Genomic DNA, 15588 nt, shown 5'->3' with positions numbered 1-15588 from the left:
CACTGCTGAGTGGTATGGCCACCCCCTGTTGTTTCCAGCCTGACTTTTGCACGAGTTGAAAGATGTTAATCTTCTCACTAGTAATCCTTGTTTGAATTTGAGGGCTTACTAAGGTCTCAGCAGATAAAGAAGAACAACTTTGATTCGTTGTGCGTCTATCAGAAACCATACGATAGAAAGAGACATCTGTACAGCCAAAAAGCAAAAGAGAGACAGACAGAAAGCCAAAGAGAAAATGGGCTTGTATCAGTGATTCAACCCTCGCTTGCAGTTATTCCTCTGTGTGTGAGTGTGTGTGTATGTCTGCTTATGCTGAGGGGTCACTGGCCTCTCCTTTATCTGTGGCACAGTCACGCAAAACCAGTCAGAGATTGACAACATTTGGAGGATAAAGTGTCAGGACTGTGTCGTGCTGAGCTATCGGATGCAGCCTGGAGCACTCTCCATCACATTTCTTTGTGTTAACACTCAAGAAATCTGACAAATTCTCACATAGCCACATGTCACTGAAAGCAAGGCACTGGAGACTAATTATTAATGTTATCTTCCTCCCTACGGGCATGAATGGTGGTGGTGTGCTGTGCATGAGTTTAATTTATGTCCCTGCTCCTTAGCGATCATTTTGATTGGATGTCCTGTGTGCAGCAGAAGGGACAAACACGCTGTCTGTTGTTTTAGAGCCTTAGAGGAAAATTTGATGAGTGGAGTCCAAGGTTCTTTTTACCCCTTTCTTGCTGCAAAAAGAGATTACATGAATGGCTGAGTCTTGTTGTGCTCAGGTCTTTGCCTTTGTACATAATCCCCTGTAATTCTCTTTGTGGCGGACCCTCTCAGTTGTCACTCATTGTTTGATGGCTTCAGGGTTGCCCTGAGAAGAGAAACGCTGATACCCAACACAGCAGAGCAGGAAAACTTTCTTTCCACAAAGACATCTGTAACGGAGGTTCTTCTCTCTTCCATTTCTCTTAAGCCTTATAGTAGAAAATAAATTCAATATACTTTTATTTAGACGTGAGCCATAGCTCAATTTTCAGTTCCTCCAAAGTGTTAATCAAGTGGTCCACCCCCCATTCAGTTCATACACTACCTTGGTTTTTGTTTTGTTTTTGCTGGGAATTTTGTAATTATTCCTTTTTTAACTCCACGGATGTTTTGATGGTTTGGACTTGCCTTTAAGTCCTTATGTCATGTCTCACTCCAAAAATATCTTAATACCGGTACTTACAATATGTGTATATACAATATACATTAAACTGTCGATAGAACATTTTCCGCGTTTGGCAACGAATAATCCAGCTCTTTATAGTAAGATTTTGTTGCATTACACGTAAATATAAATTTTTTCCCGTAGTAATTGTAAACTACATGATCGCGGGGGCGGCTGTAACGCCTCTGACATCTTTCTCCCTTTGTTTCACCGGAGGTGATCGCACATGTGTGCTGCAGACTCCTGCTGAGCACTCAATGGTTGCAGGCAGTGTGCGTGTGCTGTGGGAGGAGCTAAAGTTTGGATGCATGAAAGCGACCAGCCTTTAGTTTGTAGTAGAGGAGGCTCGTCTTCACACGCACTGAGGATGGACTTCGCCTCACGGACGAGTTAATGGACTCAATAACCTACGCGTTAAAGCGCACTTTACTGCGGATTTAGAAGATACATCGATCCATTTTTCGACAGTTGTTCCGGTGACCGTGAAGATTTCAGCTGTAACCGAGGTCTTTACACTGCAGCTCGTGGATGGTAAGGTCTTTTTGTGCCTTCCTCGTACTTTTTGTTGCCTGTCTCCACTTTAAACACCTTTAAGGAAAAGAAATGAGAGGCAGGGGGAAACAGTTTTTTAATGTTTTATTAGAGGAAAAAAATCTTTGCGGACATTTGTGGTCCGGGACACAAGTGTGAATTTTAATTGTTTAGTTTAAGTAGTTTATTGTAAGATGGGGTCCTTAAAGGCAACTGGGATTTTTAATGTAATGGTGTAGGTTACTGTTGCATTTTAATTATTATTGTTATTATTATTTCTGTCGCTTTAAAAATTAGTTTGCATGTTTTTCTACTTGGAGTTTACATTTTTTGTTGCTCATCACGGTGCTGATTCATGCCCTGCACATTTTCCCTGTTCATTCCTAAAGAGAATGCTCCAAATATTAATTACTTTTGATTAAAAAAAAAAAATAGAATTCTTTGCATTGCAGCTTTAGAAAGGGGTTTTTCGGATTGTTGTAAAAGAAGTATGTTGTATGTAGGTGTGGAGAGAGCCGCTGGACTTGGCCTCTTGTGTTTTCTGTCGCACATGTGGGTAAACAGCTGCTATTTCCATTTAACCCAATAAAACAACGAACCAGAAACCGTTCTGATGACCTGATTCTGCTTTGTTTTCACCAAACATCGGGCGAAAAGTGTTGCTTCTAAGTCTCGATCAGTCACTCATTTCTGTAAATACCACGTGGAGTCGTTTTGGAGTAGATTCTGTCCGGTTTTACACTTGCTTAATGACACCTTTCCTGTTATTCTCTTCCAAATAGCCACCTCCTCTTATCTCCTTTGGCATGTTGGAGACTGTGTTGACATACCTCCTGTATCACTTTGCATTTCTATGAACCAGACACCGTTTGACCGCAGATAAAGCATCCCATTTCCTCTGTTTTTGGTAGGGATTTCTTAGAAAAGGCGTTGTTTTTTTTTTAAATTTATCCTGAACTGCTGGATCAGATCTGGTGGTTATGATGCATGTGAGAGCAAACGACTTTCAGAGTTTAGATATTACTGATATGATTTACCAGAGTAAGACTGTAAATGACCAGTGGAGCAGTTTTCCCTTCAGGGCTGTGCTGTTCTTCGTCTCTGTGTGATATTGTATCAAGAGCTAACACTGATGGGCTCTAGCGTTTATACTGTAAACAAACTGAAGAAACGTTCCCTCTAGGAGCACATGCAGCAGCATCATAATGTGTGCTTCCCATCTTATCCTCTGTGTCTTACTCTGAAACGCATAGACACTCATGCATAAGCAGACCCCCACCCACACGTTTAAACAATCAAAACACACACACACACTCTCCACCCAGCACTCCACCCACTATAACAACTTCAGAGGAATGGTCAGCATGTGGAGAGGTTGTGGTAAACGAGTGGGAGGGCAAGTGGAGACCCAGGAGAGGAGACACTCTGTTGCTTTTAACCCTCAGAAGGTTAGTGATGTTCCATATCATGACTAGAGGGATTCGATTTGTTCAGGGCAAACTGATGGGAACTTGCGTGTTGAGAGGCCCCAGATGTGGGAACACAGTCATTTTGCTGGGCCGAAGCCAGATCGCACCCAGCGACAGGGCAGACGTTAAGCCAGCCATTGCTGCCTTTTCATCAGCCCAGTTAAGTTTGTGCAGAAGACAGAAAAGAGTTTCTCTGTCCTAAACATAAATTTGTTTAATGTGCATGGTTTGCTTTGCTGATGTTTTGCCACGTAAACATTTGGCAGTAACAGCACCTCCCTTTGAGGAATTTGTGAGAATTCTTTCAGTGTTAATGCTACACAAACTGTGAAAAGTCACACTGTGCTTTTGCACATTGGTGATAAGTTCACATTTCTTTTTAATGGTTCACATTTGCATTCACTAAAACTTGGCTCTAGACCTTTTTGCTGACTTTATCGCTGTGTCCTTGCATAGCTTCGCCTGCCATTTGCAAGGCCATTCATATTCAGTGTGACCTGCAGGTCGTGTAGAAAGGCTGGCCAGGCCCTGCAGGGGTATTCAATGTTGGGTCAAAAGAAGACTATGAATGCAGGTGACACTTCTGAGGCTTTTTCTGATGAGCCAGAAATTCTTCAGCACATTGGATTTTCTTCATTTATTGCTGCTTTATACTCTGGCATTGCTTTCATAAACAAATCTGGTTTTGATGGTAAGAACATGTGTTCTATCTGCATTTCACTAATTCAAGTCAGACTGCTGTCATGCCTGTTCATCTATCACATGGAGCTGGAGAATTAAAGAGATTTGTACCACTACTGACAAATGCTTCAGGTACTTGCTTAAGTCTCATGGCATTTATTATATTTGGTGTTTTTCCACTGTTTATCTTGAAGATCAAACATAGCAGACAGTGCGAATGAAGCCTCTTGAGGTCGATATAGTCCTGTAACATTTCCGTAGCAAGTCTTTGATAATTCTGTAGATTGTAATCCAAGTTTGTGCTCACGCTTCTGTTATAAAACTGAGCAGTTGCAGACCCCTGTTGAACTCTGTTTGGGGGCAGAATTGCAAAAACATGTTGGATAATACATGTCGAGCTACTCAGGTTTATTTTGAAGGACGGTTTATACCACTTGGCTGCATCTGTCTGACAAGTTCATCAGAAGTGCTCTCTGACTTCCACGAGGGTTTAACTAAGGTAGCTGTCTTTGAATGGAAACATGTTATGTAACGTGGAGCTCTCCTCCAGAGACAAATGAACGTCTTCTGCATTTTTCTTCTCTTCTTTTGAAAGAAGTGTGGAGAAAAATATAAACAGTGACTTTGTAATGGAAAACAGACTTACGATGTGCCTGGAATGCTGAGATCCAGTATTTATTTATATAGTAAATTACCAGAGACCCATATTATTAGGTTATTTAAACCTCGCCTTTTCCTAAATAATGAAAAAGTGCTGTGCACTCAATAAGGAAGAAAACTCCTTTATGTGAGGACCTTTATGACCGGTATTGGTAGGTGTAAAGTGGCACAATAGGAGGAGGGGAATTGTACCATTTTGTTTTGTTTTTCTTTGTATAAGCTGTTTTTGTTTTATTTCCCGTGTTTGGATTCTTGCTTCTTTTTTTTCCCCCTCACAGGAAACTGGCACGGTTTGCCATGGTTTTCAGGGTTTTCCATGAGGTCATAGCACCTGATACCAAATACTTTTTTTCAGTACCTGCTCCCCCGGTGTTCCAAGTGATCCAAACAGGTACTAAAATGTGGCGTCTTCGGTCTGCATGCCACCGATTGACTGGTCAGTAGCATCATTCCATGAGTCATGAGAGCGTCTTGTTCACAAAAGTTAAAACCGCCATTTTTGAAACCCAGCAACGACACATGCTTACTGCTTGCTATATCGATATACTCCAGTAGGAAATGGACCCCCTTCGTGGAACAGAAAGCCAAGGTTAACCATGAAGTTATCAGGATAACAGAAGATCCTTCTGTTGTGTACAGGCCTCTTGTTTCAACAGGTGGTGGTTACACACAAACACATACAGCAGTGCAGCAAAGGCAGTAAACATGGAGGAGCATAAAGAAACATCAACTAATGTAAACAGTGCTGGATTTAAAATATGTGCAGTATTTCTCAGATTAATGTTTCCAAACAGAAAGAAAATCTGACATGCTTTTTGTACCATAATGGGCAGAATTTGGCAGATGGTGCTCAATAAATTCACTTTAAGTGAAAAGTTAAACAAATTGGCCTACTAGTTCTTTTATGATTATAAACGTTATCTTAATGTGCTGTACAGGGCTTTGCTGTTGTTAAATTAAGATATTCAGGAGTTTTAATTTTGTTTTGAGTGGTATTAAATGGCGTTATAATGATCATTATTATTCTAGTAGTAGCCTTGTGAAAGGCAGAGGGAGGTTGTTGCAGTAAGTCCAATGACTAAATTGAGGCTAAAGAAAATATTAATGATGTCAGGATTTTATTTTTTTTTTCCCAGGCCTTCACTCCCCAGCCAAGCAATTTTTGTACACTCTTTAATTAAGAATTGATTTTGCCATTTTGTTAGCAGTCTTTTAGATCGTTTCCAATTATTTCCCTATAAATGATTATTGAACTCCAAATGCATTATGATATCATTCCCTTATTTGTTCCAAGTCTCCACTATTATCAGTAGGACCGTTGCCCAGAGGGACAGAACTGTTGACCTTTTACTTCCTTTATTGGCTACAACTGCTGGCAAAGACAAAGACAGAGCTCACGCCTGACGGTAAACAAAGCAGTACTGCTTCGGTTGTTCTTTTTGAAGTCCAGATGTTTGCTGAGAGTCAGCAGCCAACTGCCTTGAAGCGGCCAACCTGACAAATGACTCGGACAAACTGTGTCATGTTTCCGCTTGGAATGAGTAATGAGAACAGTTTTGTGGTCAAGCCTTTTGGTCACGGTCATCGAAGTTCTTACCTGAGCACGCTGAAGTGAGTTTGGGTCTGACGAGGTGAAGTGGAGCCTGAAACAGAATATAGTCATCTGATATGCTTTTAAATCCTATTGCTCTGCTTGTCAAATCATGTAAGGAAATGAGTCCTCACATCGGTTTAACTACGGGGATTAATCGTGCACCGCACTCCCCCACCACCACTTTGACGTGTAAGTCATGAGATGAATAGCCCAGTATGGATAGCCAATCCTTTGGATTTGATGGTGTAATTAGCAGATGAACTGTGATGCTAATACAGCATGGTCCAGACCTCAGAAAGGCCTCTGTTGTGCAATTGCATGACTCTAAACTTTCAACTCTCCTTTGTGACACCACAGAGTTTGTTCACAGTCTTGCCTGACATCGTCATCGACCCAGCAGATGAATAAGATGCTGTGGTCCGTCGTGGCCATGGGCAACTTTCACAGCACCAGTGTGCCTCACATATCTGGGCTGCAAAATCAGAGGGAGGCCACAGGCACTGGAAAACAATTGAAAGGATTTTTCCCCTCACTGCTAATGTTTTCGGACAATCATTAAACTTGGTTCTGTCAACTAAGCAGTCAAGAGCCCCAAGCAAGTAGGAACGTAAAATTCTTTCTCTGTTTTTGTGGTTCAGTCTTCCAGGCCACACTGTTAGTCTGTAATCGTGAGGATTTCCTGATTAATCAGCACACCATATTAGTCTAAATGGGTCATTAGGGTAAAGTGTGGTGAGCTTTTCAACACAGAAGCACACAATAAACACTTTGTAGTTTAGTGGACTGAAGGGGGAAAATTGCTATTAAATTTTTATCATCATAAGAGCTCCATGTCTCCAAATTTTTCTGTAGTTTCTGTATTGGGACTGTGTCAAGAGAGAGAAATTATGCCTCCTATCACACTGCGCTCTGACTGACGCACGGCTCATTACTGACGCTTTGCAAGTTTTTCAAGAACTGATCTCCCACCGTTCCCCGTCAAGCTTGAATAATTTCAGGGAAGGGCAAGTCTGTATCAGAGGGAATAAGGTGACCCTTACTCTCCTTTAAGCACTTATCTCCTCTGCCAGTTCTGCTTCACTCACTCGTTTGAAATGATAATTGCCACTTCCTGCATGGCAAAGCTGAGCAGTATGTAGACTAATGTAAAAAGGGGGTTTGAATATTCCTCAGAGCCAATTCTAGCTTTGGATCAGACTTGAAGCGTTGTCACATCATGGTGTAATTTCAACACTTTGTGGCTGTAGCATGTTGGAATAAATGTCACAGAAAGACAATTCCAGTAAGTAGCCTCATAGATGCCACTCAGGGATGTAAAATCACTGGGTTCCTGCATTTCAATGAATGCCTTTGACTCTGACGCACAGACGTGATGGGATCATGGAAACGGAGCACGTACTGTAGTTAAACAATTAGCACACATCTCGCTGGTAGCTTAAGGTCATGCAAAGCCAATTAAGGCACATTCAGTACTCAGCCTGGTCCCTTTTTAACATATGAGAAGGAGGTGTGGCACATAGAACTGGATGAACTGCTGAGTGCATGTATAAGATTCAAACGAACACCAACCAATCATGTTACACTGGAACACTGCTTCAGTTCTCTGGTAGCTGTTACTACTTTAAAACAACCTGTTTAGGGACATTTTACTGTGGGGAATACATCAGGCATGGTTGCGTCGCTTGACTTCTGGAGTTCTTTACATACACTAAAGACAAAGCTTGCAGTTTCACCAGATGCATCCAAAAAAGCAGGTTTCTGCTCTGCATCGCTTTAAAAAAAAGTTTTGTTTTGTGTTTGCTATTGGTAGACCAGGTGCTTCACATCTGAAATGCTCTTAGGTAGGTTGAAGCTGTGCAGAGCGTGGAGCAAAACTAAAGATGAAAAACACACCAAAAGATCTTTTAAGTGCCTGGATGCTGACCTGGAGCCTCTTGCAGGTTTTCTGTGGTTTCTTATGCCATGAGATTGGTAGTCGGGGGAGACCTTCATGGACAACACTTATGTTGAGCCATCCTGCTGAAACTAGATCAGATTGGTATCTAGCAAGGAAGCCAGGTAAATGCCTCCAAGCATTTCCTTTGTATGCGGGGTGGAGCACAGTGGGGGAGGCGGATACGATCGGGGACTGTTGCAACAATGTTTAAATGGTTAACATGACATGAATATCAAGACTCGATGGTTTTAAAGTTGTTCCTGGTTAGATTCTTTTACAAATAACCGGCGATCTATACATGCCTTCTTGGTCATAAACTGTCAGATACATTGGTACTACTCTTTACCTCGAACAAGAGATGTCTGTCATAAATGCTTACTAGTCTTATTAATGCTGTCATTTATAATTTATTATGGGTAGGATTTTGCTGAACTCATTGCCTCTGTGTGTTAATTGTCAAAGCAGATTAAAAAATTGTGGACATTTGGATTTATCGGAGAAGTAGTATATTGCGCTTTCAGTAAGTCCGCTTTGTGTCTGCTACGCTGAAAAGGAGCTTTGATCTAAATTCATTTCTATGCAGTGGCAGTTTGAACCATGAGTGAGTGAGTATTTGGGGGTTTATTGAAAGTGACTGGGTTATGAACTGAAGACCAGGACTTGCTGTTTGGTCACAGGCAAATTTTCTTCACAGCGAATGCCTAATTTGCTTAGTTTTTCCAGTAATTTTATCATTTGAAAGTCATTAAAAATCCTTTTGTATCTGAATCCAGAAGGGAGATACCACAGCAGGATGCATTACAGCCAGTCATCAACACAAAGATGATTCTGTGAATAATTAATAACTCATGCAGGGAAAAGTCATCTTCCTTGTATCAGTCTGGGATCACACATATGAATAAGTAATTGAGTACTTAATTGAGTTTCAGTTCTCAGAGAGTTCCACATTAGTGTCTGATGATTCCCAGTACAGGGCACAGGTAGTGGATTACAGCTCACAAGTCAGTATTGCTTCTTAGATTTCCCTCTTCTTTGCTTTTTCAAACTTTGTGTTTGTATCAAACTGCTTGGTCTGAAATCTGTGAAGCAATTTTTCGAGATGGATGTCGACCATTTGTGGATATTTGCATAAAGAAAATGGAAAAAGTTATAGTAAATGAACAGGTCCTGATAAGCAGTCATATCTGATTTTTGAACCGTTTGTACAAATTTGGCTCTTTCAGAGGAAGTTTGCCTTTAGGCACCAGGATTCCCAGTTCACAGCTGCTCCATATTAAAGACCAAAACGTTGGAGCATGCATAAAGGTTTTCATTTCATTCCAGGTTAAAATCTCTTCTGTGTGCAGACACCGAGGTCTCCATTTGGTTTCAGAGCCAAGAAAAAAATTCACATTACCTGCAGGGTAGAAATGATATTGGAGAGGCAGTAGAACATTTTGTGTTCATGTTTTTCTTTTTCTCTTTTATCTTCTGTTGAATAAATAAGTGAAAGCAGAGAGGAAGCCTGCTTATTGATGGCCTTCATTGATGCACTTTTGTATTTATATTTTATTACTTTATGCTTTTGAGAATATTTACTTTCAGTCCACTTTCAATTCCCTGATCTAGAGGAAGTTCCTTTCAAGAAGCAAAGACAAAAATATTTTGATGGAAAAATGTTTTTTTTCTTTGTTTTTTTTTTTTTTTGTTTTTTTTTTTTTCTCAAAGCCTGCATTGTTGAGTTATGAGGAGGTTGTCCATATATAAACCACTCAAAGGCTTCTGAGAGAGGATATCCTGAAGATTTCTCTGATAGAAGTAGCTAGGAAAGAAAGAAGCCAATTTAGCACTACTGTAGAGGCACTCAAGATTTTAGCCAAATTTGAGTGTGGACTTCCTGTTTTTAAAAGTCCACCTCGTTTGAGTATGTTATCAGCATGGTGATGATCAGAACCCTTTTTGAGATGGGTTGAATTTGCGTAGGATAATACGCTTGTCTCTCTTTTTTCTTTTTGTTTTTAATAAAAAGTAATTGTAGCTTAAGAGTGATATCTACATGCGAGTTTGCAATTAATGACATCATCGCAGTTGTCTACACATCTCTGTTGTCTGACATCTTTATCGCTGAGCTCCCTCATCCAGACATGCTGACTCATGCTTAACCGTCATGTAAACTCACAGAGTCACTGTGATGATGAATTCACTATGTGCTCTGCCAGCTTAGCAAACAATTGGTGCTGTCTCAACTGCTGCACGGGGTGCTTATGGTTTATTTTTAACCCAGTCGTGATTTATTTAGCGCACTCCCTTCTTGGTGTGGGAGAAGTCTGCTCACCTGAAAGTTTTCCTTCTACTACCCACAGTCCCATTCCCTGGTGGACAGAGTAAGCGTTAACGTTTCACCTAATGTTCCTGCAAAGTACAGCATGCAATGTTTTACCTCACGGATATTTGAAAAGTAGTTCACCTTTTACCCCTGATTCATTAAGATTCAGAAAGGTTAAAGTTAGTTTAACCTATTAACTATTTATCTGATGACGTGTTCTTTAAAAACAAAGTAAATATTGCCGGTATGTCTAGCAAGGTGGGTTGAAAAAAATGATTTGGAGTCCATGCCATTGATTTGGGTGGGGAAAAAAATGTACCTCCCTCAGCGATCTTGATTTTTGCAATAATTATGCATTGCGCACCCAAGAAAGCAGGCTGCTAGTCTGAGTTATGATGACAGACATAGTAAGGAGTCTCTGCCTTGTCAGTCGCCTACTGAGGCCTTCTTTGCCGAAGATGATAGCTCCACAAATCTTTTGTAAATAGTAATTTAAACCCAAGAGGCCACATTAAACATTAACGTTAACATTTATTTGATTTAAACATTGCTGTCCTTTTTTGTTACTGGAAGAAGTCATTACATCATTTTGGATACAGTTCCCCAAAGTCACCCTTAAATCTGGCCTGACGGACACAGATAAGATTTGATGGCAACTTGTGCAATTAAAAATGCTTTTCTAGTTCCCTTTCACTTAGATGTGCTCATGATACTGTTAATGGATTGGACCGCAGCCTAATCTACCCTCATGTCAAACTCAGTCATACTGCTCTCATCACAAGGTCCTGCCTGGCTGCTGATTATCTCCATAAGTGCCTCATTTTGTGCCAAAGACCAAATGTGAGACAAGTCACTTTGCAGAGAAGAGTTATTGAGAATTCGTAGCCTAGCACAAAGCCCAGTCTTTTAATCAAAAGCTAGCCAAATGGTTAGCATTCATGCTGCTACCTTTCCAATGAACTCGACATGACCTGACGGAGTGTATCGCCCAATGTGTCTTTCACATCCTTTTGCCATATGAACAGATGCAGGAATTAATAGGGAGCCTCGAGGGAGGTTCAGAAGGTTAATGAATCTGTAGCTTTAAGCAATATGGCACCAGATTCACCCTTCACAGATACAAGGAGCAGCAGACCCTCGCCTGCATGAGCAGATGGGTCCAGTGGCATTGAGTATAGTTGCTCACTTTTACTGTAGCAGCTCTGGTTGAATAGAATTCTAATTCTATAAATCCTATAATTGTTACCTCTAATTAGATCACTTTCTTTGGTTGAGCACTTGCTGTCAAATATGATTTAATGCTTATTAATATTTAGTACTTTTTTCCTTCAGACCCTTGTTGCATTGCTTTTGAGATTGGATTAGGACACTGCATGAGTACTTTGACTAAAATGCATTTACGTATGATGGGGTCTTTTTAAAATCTGAAAGAAAAGAGGATGAATGCAGTATTACATCAGTTTACTTGGCCTTCGTGCCCTTGTTAAGGCTGAACAGATCTGCCTGAGGCCTGCAAAGTGTCCATCTAGTGCTCCTCAGGCACCGGGCCCAGTTATATGAACATTTATGAGTCATCATGTGTCTTGGATTCCCCAGATACCTTGTTTCCTATTCAGGTGCATGGGCCTCTTGCTATTGGCATAGTTTTGTCAAAAAAGACAAAACAAACTTTTTTCTCTTTTTTTTTGAGGCCAATATTTCTGTAAGGAGGCAGATGAGTAAACTGTAAGTAAATGTGTTTTTGTTTTAGTTTTTTGGCTTAATTCTTTGGTAGAAGTCACGACTAGGTGTGCATGTGATAGGTCTGAATGTTTTTGCTGTAATTAAGCAAACACGATTGTGTAAAATGTTTTCTGAACCAATTAAATTGGAACCAAATTACTCATGACTGAAATTTTGGTGAAATTTTTGGTGGGCATCAGCTACATTTTTGAGGTGGTAAAAGGTCAATTTAAGTGTGTTGAGATATTTCTTCATGCATTACTGCCCTAAAGAGTTTGATGAATTAGGAAGCTTTTAAGCCGAGTGGCAGGAAACACTTCTAACAGCACACCTCTCTTTTCATTAAAATTTAAAACACTTGCAGTTACATAAGGATGTGCCCTGGGAACATGGAGGCTTGAGGTGTGCAAGAGATGCTGGGCAGCCAAGCTTGTTGTCCCAGCAGGCATGAGAGGGACCACCGGAGGCAAAAGGAAATGTTAGAGTACCGTGGGTGGATGTTTCAGCCCACAGTGACTCAGCTAGCTTCAGTGGAGCAGCAAGAACCACAGCAGGCCTGGCAGTGAAGTGAAGAGTGACACAGACCTATTAGTTGGATGCTGCAGACCCCGGGGAGGGGAGACCAGGGTGTGACACTGAGATACAGATGTATTCAAGTCAGCTCCCCACTCTTCAGACTGGGCAGGTAGCAGAGTATGTTAAAAAGTATTATTCAGGCTGCTCAAAAGTTTAAAATGGTACTTTCCAGCTGGGCCCTACCTCCGCAGATGCCCAGGAGCTACTTATTGTCCCACGCTCATCTTGGTCTGCTGTATTTATTGGCTGTCATAAATATTTGCATGAGGTCTTCAGGGAGTTCCTTCAATGATGCGAGAGACGCCATGTGCTCTGCAGTGTTTACTTTCTAAACCTAACCACCTCTGTGGGTTCTTCAGGGAGGCATCTAGCACTGCCGGGCAATAAGGAGTAGGGAGTTATATCAAACACGAGGGCTTTACTGAGCTCACTGAACGGAGGCATCTGTACTCCGGTCAGGATATTGGTGAATTCATAAGAATCAAGTAATAGTTTGCACTCTGGTTTAGGTCTGAAAACACTGGCAAATATATGATCTACAGCTGTTTTGGGTGCACAACAGGCATGTGGTATTGCTGTAAGGAGTCAGTAAGGCCATCACTTGGACCAAGATTGAAATATATTGCAAGCGTGCATACCCCACCTCAGACAGGGTTGTAATACCTTTGGTGATCCCCTGGACTTTCAACTCGCATCATCACTGGGTCAAAATTTTTAGAAAAGATCATTTGTTTCGGCCATAGCGCTTCTATTTTTGTGTTAATTTGAAATTGCAGTATACTGCGTACAAAACTGGTTATTTTGATTTAACAAGTTAAACCAAACAGGAGTCACTGAATGTGCTTTATAATTTAATACCTCTTTAATACTTCTCCAGGCTTACAAAAACAGTCTAGGCTCTTAGTTTTGTTTTTTGTTTTTTTCACAGCTCTTTTTGATTCAGTATCTGTTCTCTCATGACATTGCTTTTGGTGAAAGAAATGCTTTGTTATCAGTGAAAAAACTCATAAAAAGGTGCCACCTGTGTTCAGTTTCAAATGGTAAACAAGCAAAGTGTCAACTAGATAGTAAACTGAGAGAGAGCTTAAAAGCCATCTTCCTCAGGTTTTGTTGGAGACCAACATGAAGGTGCTAATCACAAATATCCTTTCTTCTACGCAGGTTGGCGTCCACATTCTGGACAGGTGGCTTCGGATGGTTAAGTGTTAGTTTTGTCTGACGCAGCTATTGTAAAGCTGCTCATTTCCTGCTTTAAAGTATTGCACTGGTCATTTACTTAATTTCTACCTTGCTCATATACAATTTTATTTCACAGGAAAAGAGGGGCTTTTTTTCTCGTGGCTACAGCTCCGATTCATCATAACCTCTTTGAACCAGCAGGCAGTAATTAATAAAAATAGACCATGACTGTAATAGACCACTGTTTCTGTCACTGGCTAGCAAAGGCAGAAATGTGTCAACACCTAGTTGCAATAAACGTGACCTCAAAGAAAACATAATGCATCTTCATAATTGTCGTGTCAACAATTTGTGTTTTCCTCAAACAAGCAAAAATAAATTATGACAGGTTTGATAGCTGTTGATGTTGTTTCAAAAAACTCAGAGGGTTGAAACAAATGGGCTGGTGCTTACTTTAAGTGCTTTTCAATAAAACTGACAGCCCACTAAACACAAAAATACCAGTATAGATTTACATAACATGCTTCTGATCTGTATACTCACACAAAGCAAATAAAAGCTGTTCATTGCACCTTCTTGTGACAAATTACCGGGTTGTCTTGGGAGTCACTGTTCTTTTATTTCCCCACATAGCCACAAAATTGGAGCCAGACTCCCGTATTATCTTCTAGGGGGATCTCTCACCGATTTGTTGACAGCATAATTAAATACAGAGATTAAAAAAAATGTAGTAGGCGTTTCGTCTTTCAAACAGCAAATTGGATATTCACTTAGGCTTAAGTTTGTGAAACCCTTCAAGCTACCAGATGATGAGTATTTTCATTTTAGCTGGTTAGAGCGCTGAATGATCTGTTTTGCTGAGTTTTCTTTGTGGTGGGAAAATAACTAAAACAAAAGGTTGTTTGTTCACTATTGAAAGCTGAGGGGCAGATGGATGTGGAAGGTCATTTTTGGGTGATGCCGTTGTTGCTGGCAAAACTAATGAACACTCCTCTCAAATAACAGCTGTTTGAATTAAAATCCACAGCATCCTCTAGATTCTAGAGGATGCTGTGGATTTTAATTCTAGAGTCTAGAATGAGCCGCTGCTTGAATGTATTAGTCCTTTTGCGTTTGTAGTTTATGGTTATAGCGTCAGAAGCTGGATAAGGATCTGTTATTCCAGCTTGTGTTTCATCTTTTTTTTTTTCTTTTTTTTTAAACTGTTGTTGGAACGCACATAAAGAAAAAACTTCTCTCTCTCCTTTCCACAGATCCAAGATGACTTTAACTAAGTGGAGTCTGGTTGGAGCTTAGCACTGATCAACCGCAGAGCACTATGAGAAGATGAAATCCAGCAGCCTTTAATCCAGAAAGGATTCCCCTTCTCTAGACTAAGAGGCTACAAACTGTATGTAAAGACCACTGGGAATACAAGACTCGAATCAAGGACACAATCCACCCCCCTCTGACTTGCAGGAAGATGGGAGTGAGAAAATAACCCTCTGTGGCATCAATAGGAGTTTAATGTGTTCCAAGGAATCTTAAAACAAACCTTGTACATCCGTGTTCATCTTAGACAAGCAGGCAACCATGTGGACATTAACTGGGACTGTCCACTGTCTTCCTGCTGCTGCACTGCTATTGGCTAGCTTTCTCCAGTCAGTGATCGCCACTGAGGAAGATGTCATACCTCGAATCAGTTTCCCATACAGTAAGTGTAATTTGTTTTCACTGATGACCAGTTGT

The 15588-nt window shown here is 40.7% G+C and overlaps 1 protein-coding gene across 1 annotated transcript in view; it reads left to right on the top strand.

The window, feature by feature from the left end:
• Positions 1–1558: 1558 nt before the first annotated feature.
• The window catches only part of sema4bb (sema domain, immunoglobulin domain (Ig), transmembrane domain (TM) and short cytoplasmic domain, (semaphorin) 4Bb), a 53765-nt gene continuing 39735 nt past the window's right edge, over positions 1559–15588 (top strand). Inside the window, exons 1-2 of the mRNA XM_085451346.1 lie at positions 1559–1738; positions 15114–15553. Of these exons, the coding sequence (XP_085307472.1) occupies positions 15433–15553 (121 nt within the window). The 5' untranslated portion in view covers positions 1559–1738; positions 15114–15432. The remainder of the gene's footprint in view (positions 1739–15113; positions 15554–15588) is intronic.

This window comes from Copadichromis virginalis, linkage group LG1 (assembly GCF_057382275.1).
Source record: "Copadichromis virginalis isolate Kocher_CV1m ecotype Utaka linkage group LG1, C_Virginalis_male_GT1.1, whole genome shotgun sequence".
In the NCBI taxonomy this organism is placed as follows: domain Eukaryota; kingdom Metazoa; phylum Chordata; class Actinopteri; order Cichliformes; family Cichlidae; genus Copadichromis; species Copadichromis virginalis.
The sequence above is the reverse complement of the archived record's forward strand: the minus strand, read 5'-3'. Positions and strand labels throughout refer to the sequence as shown.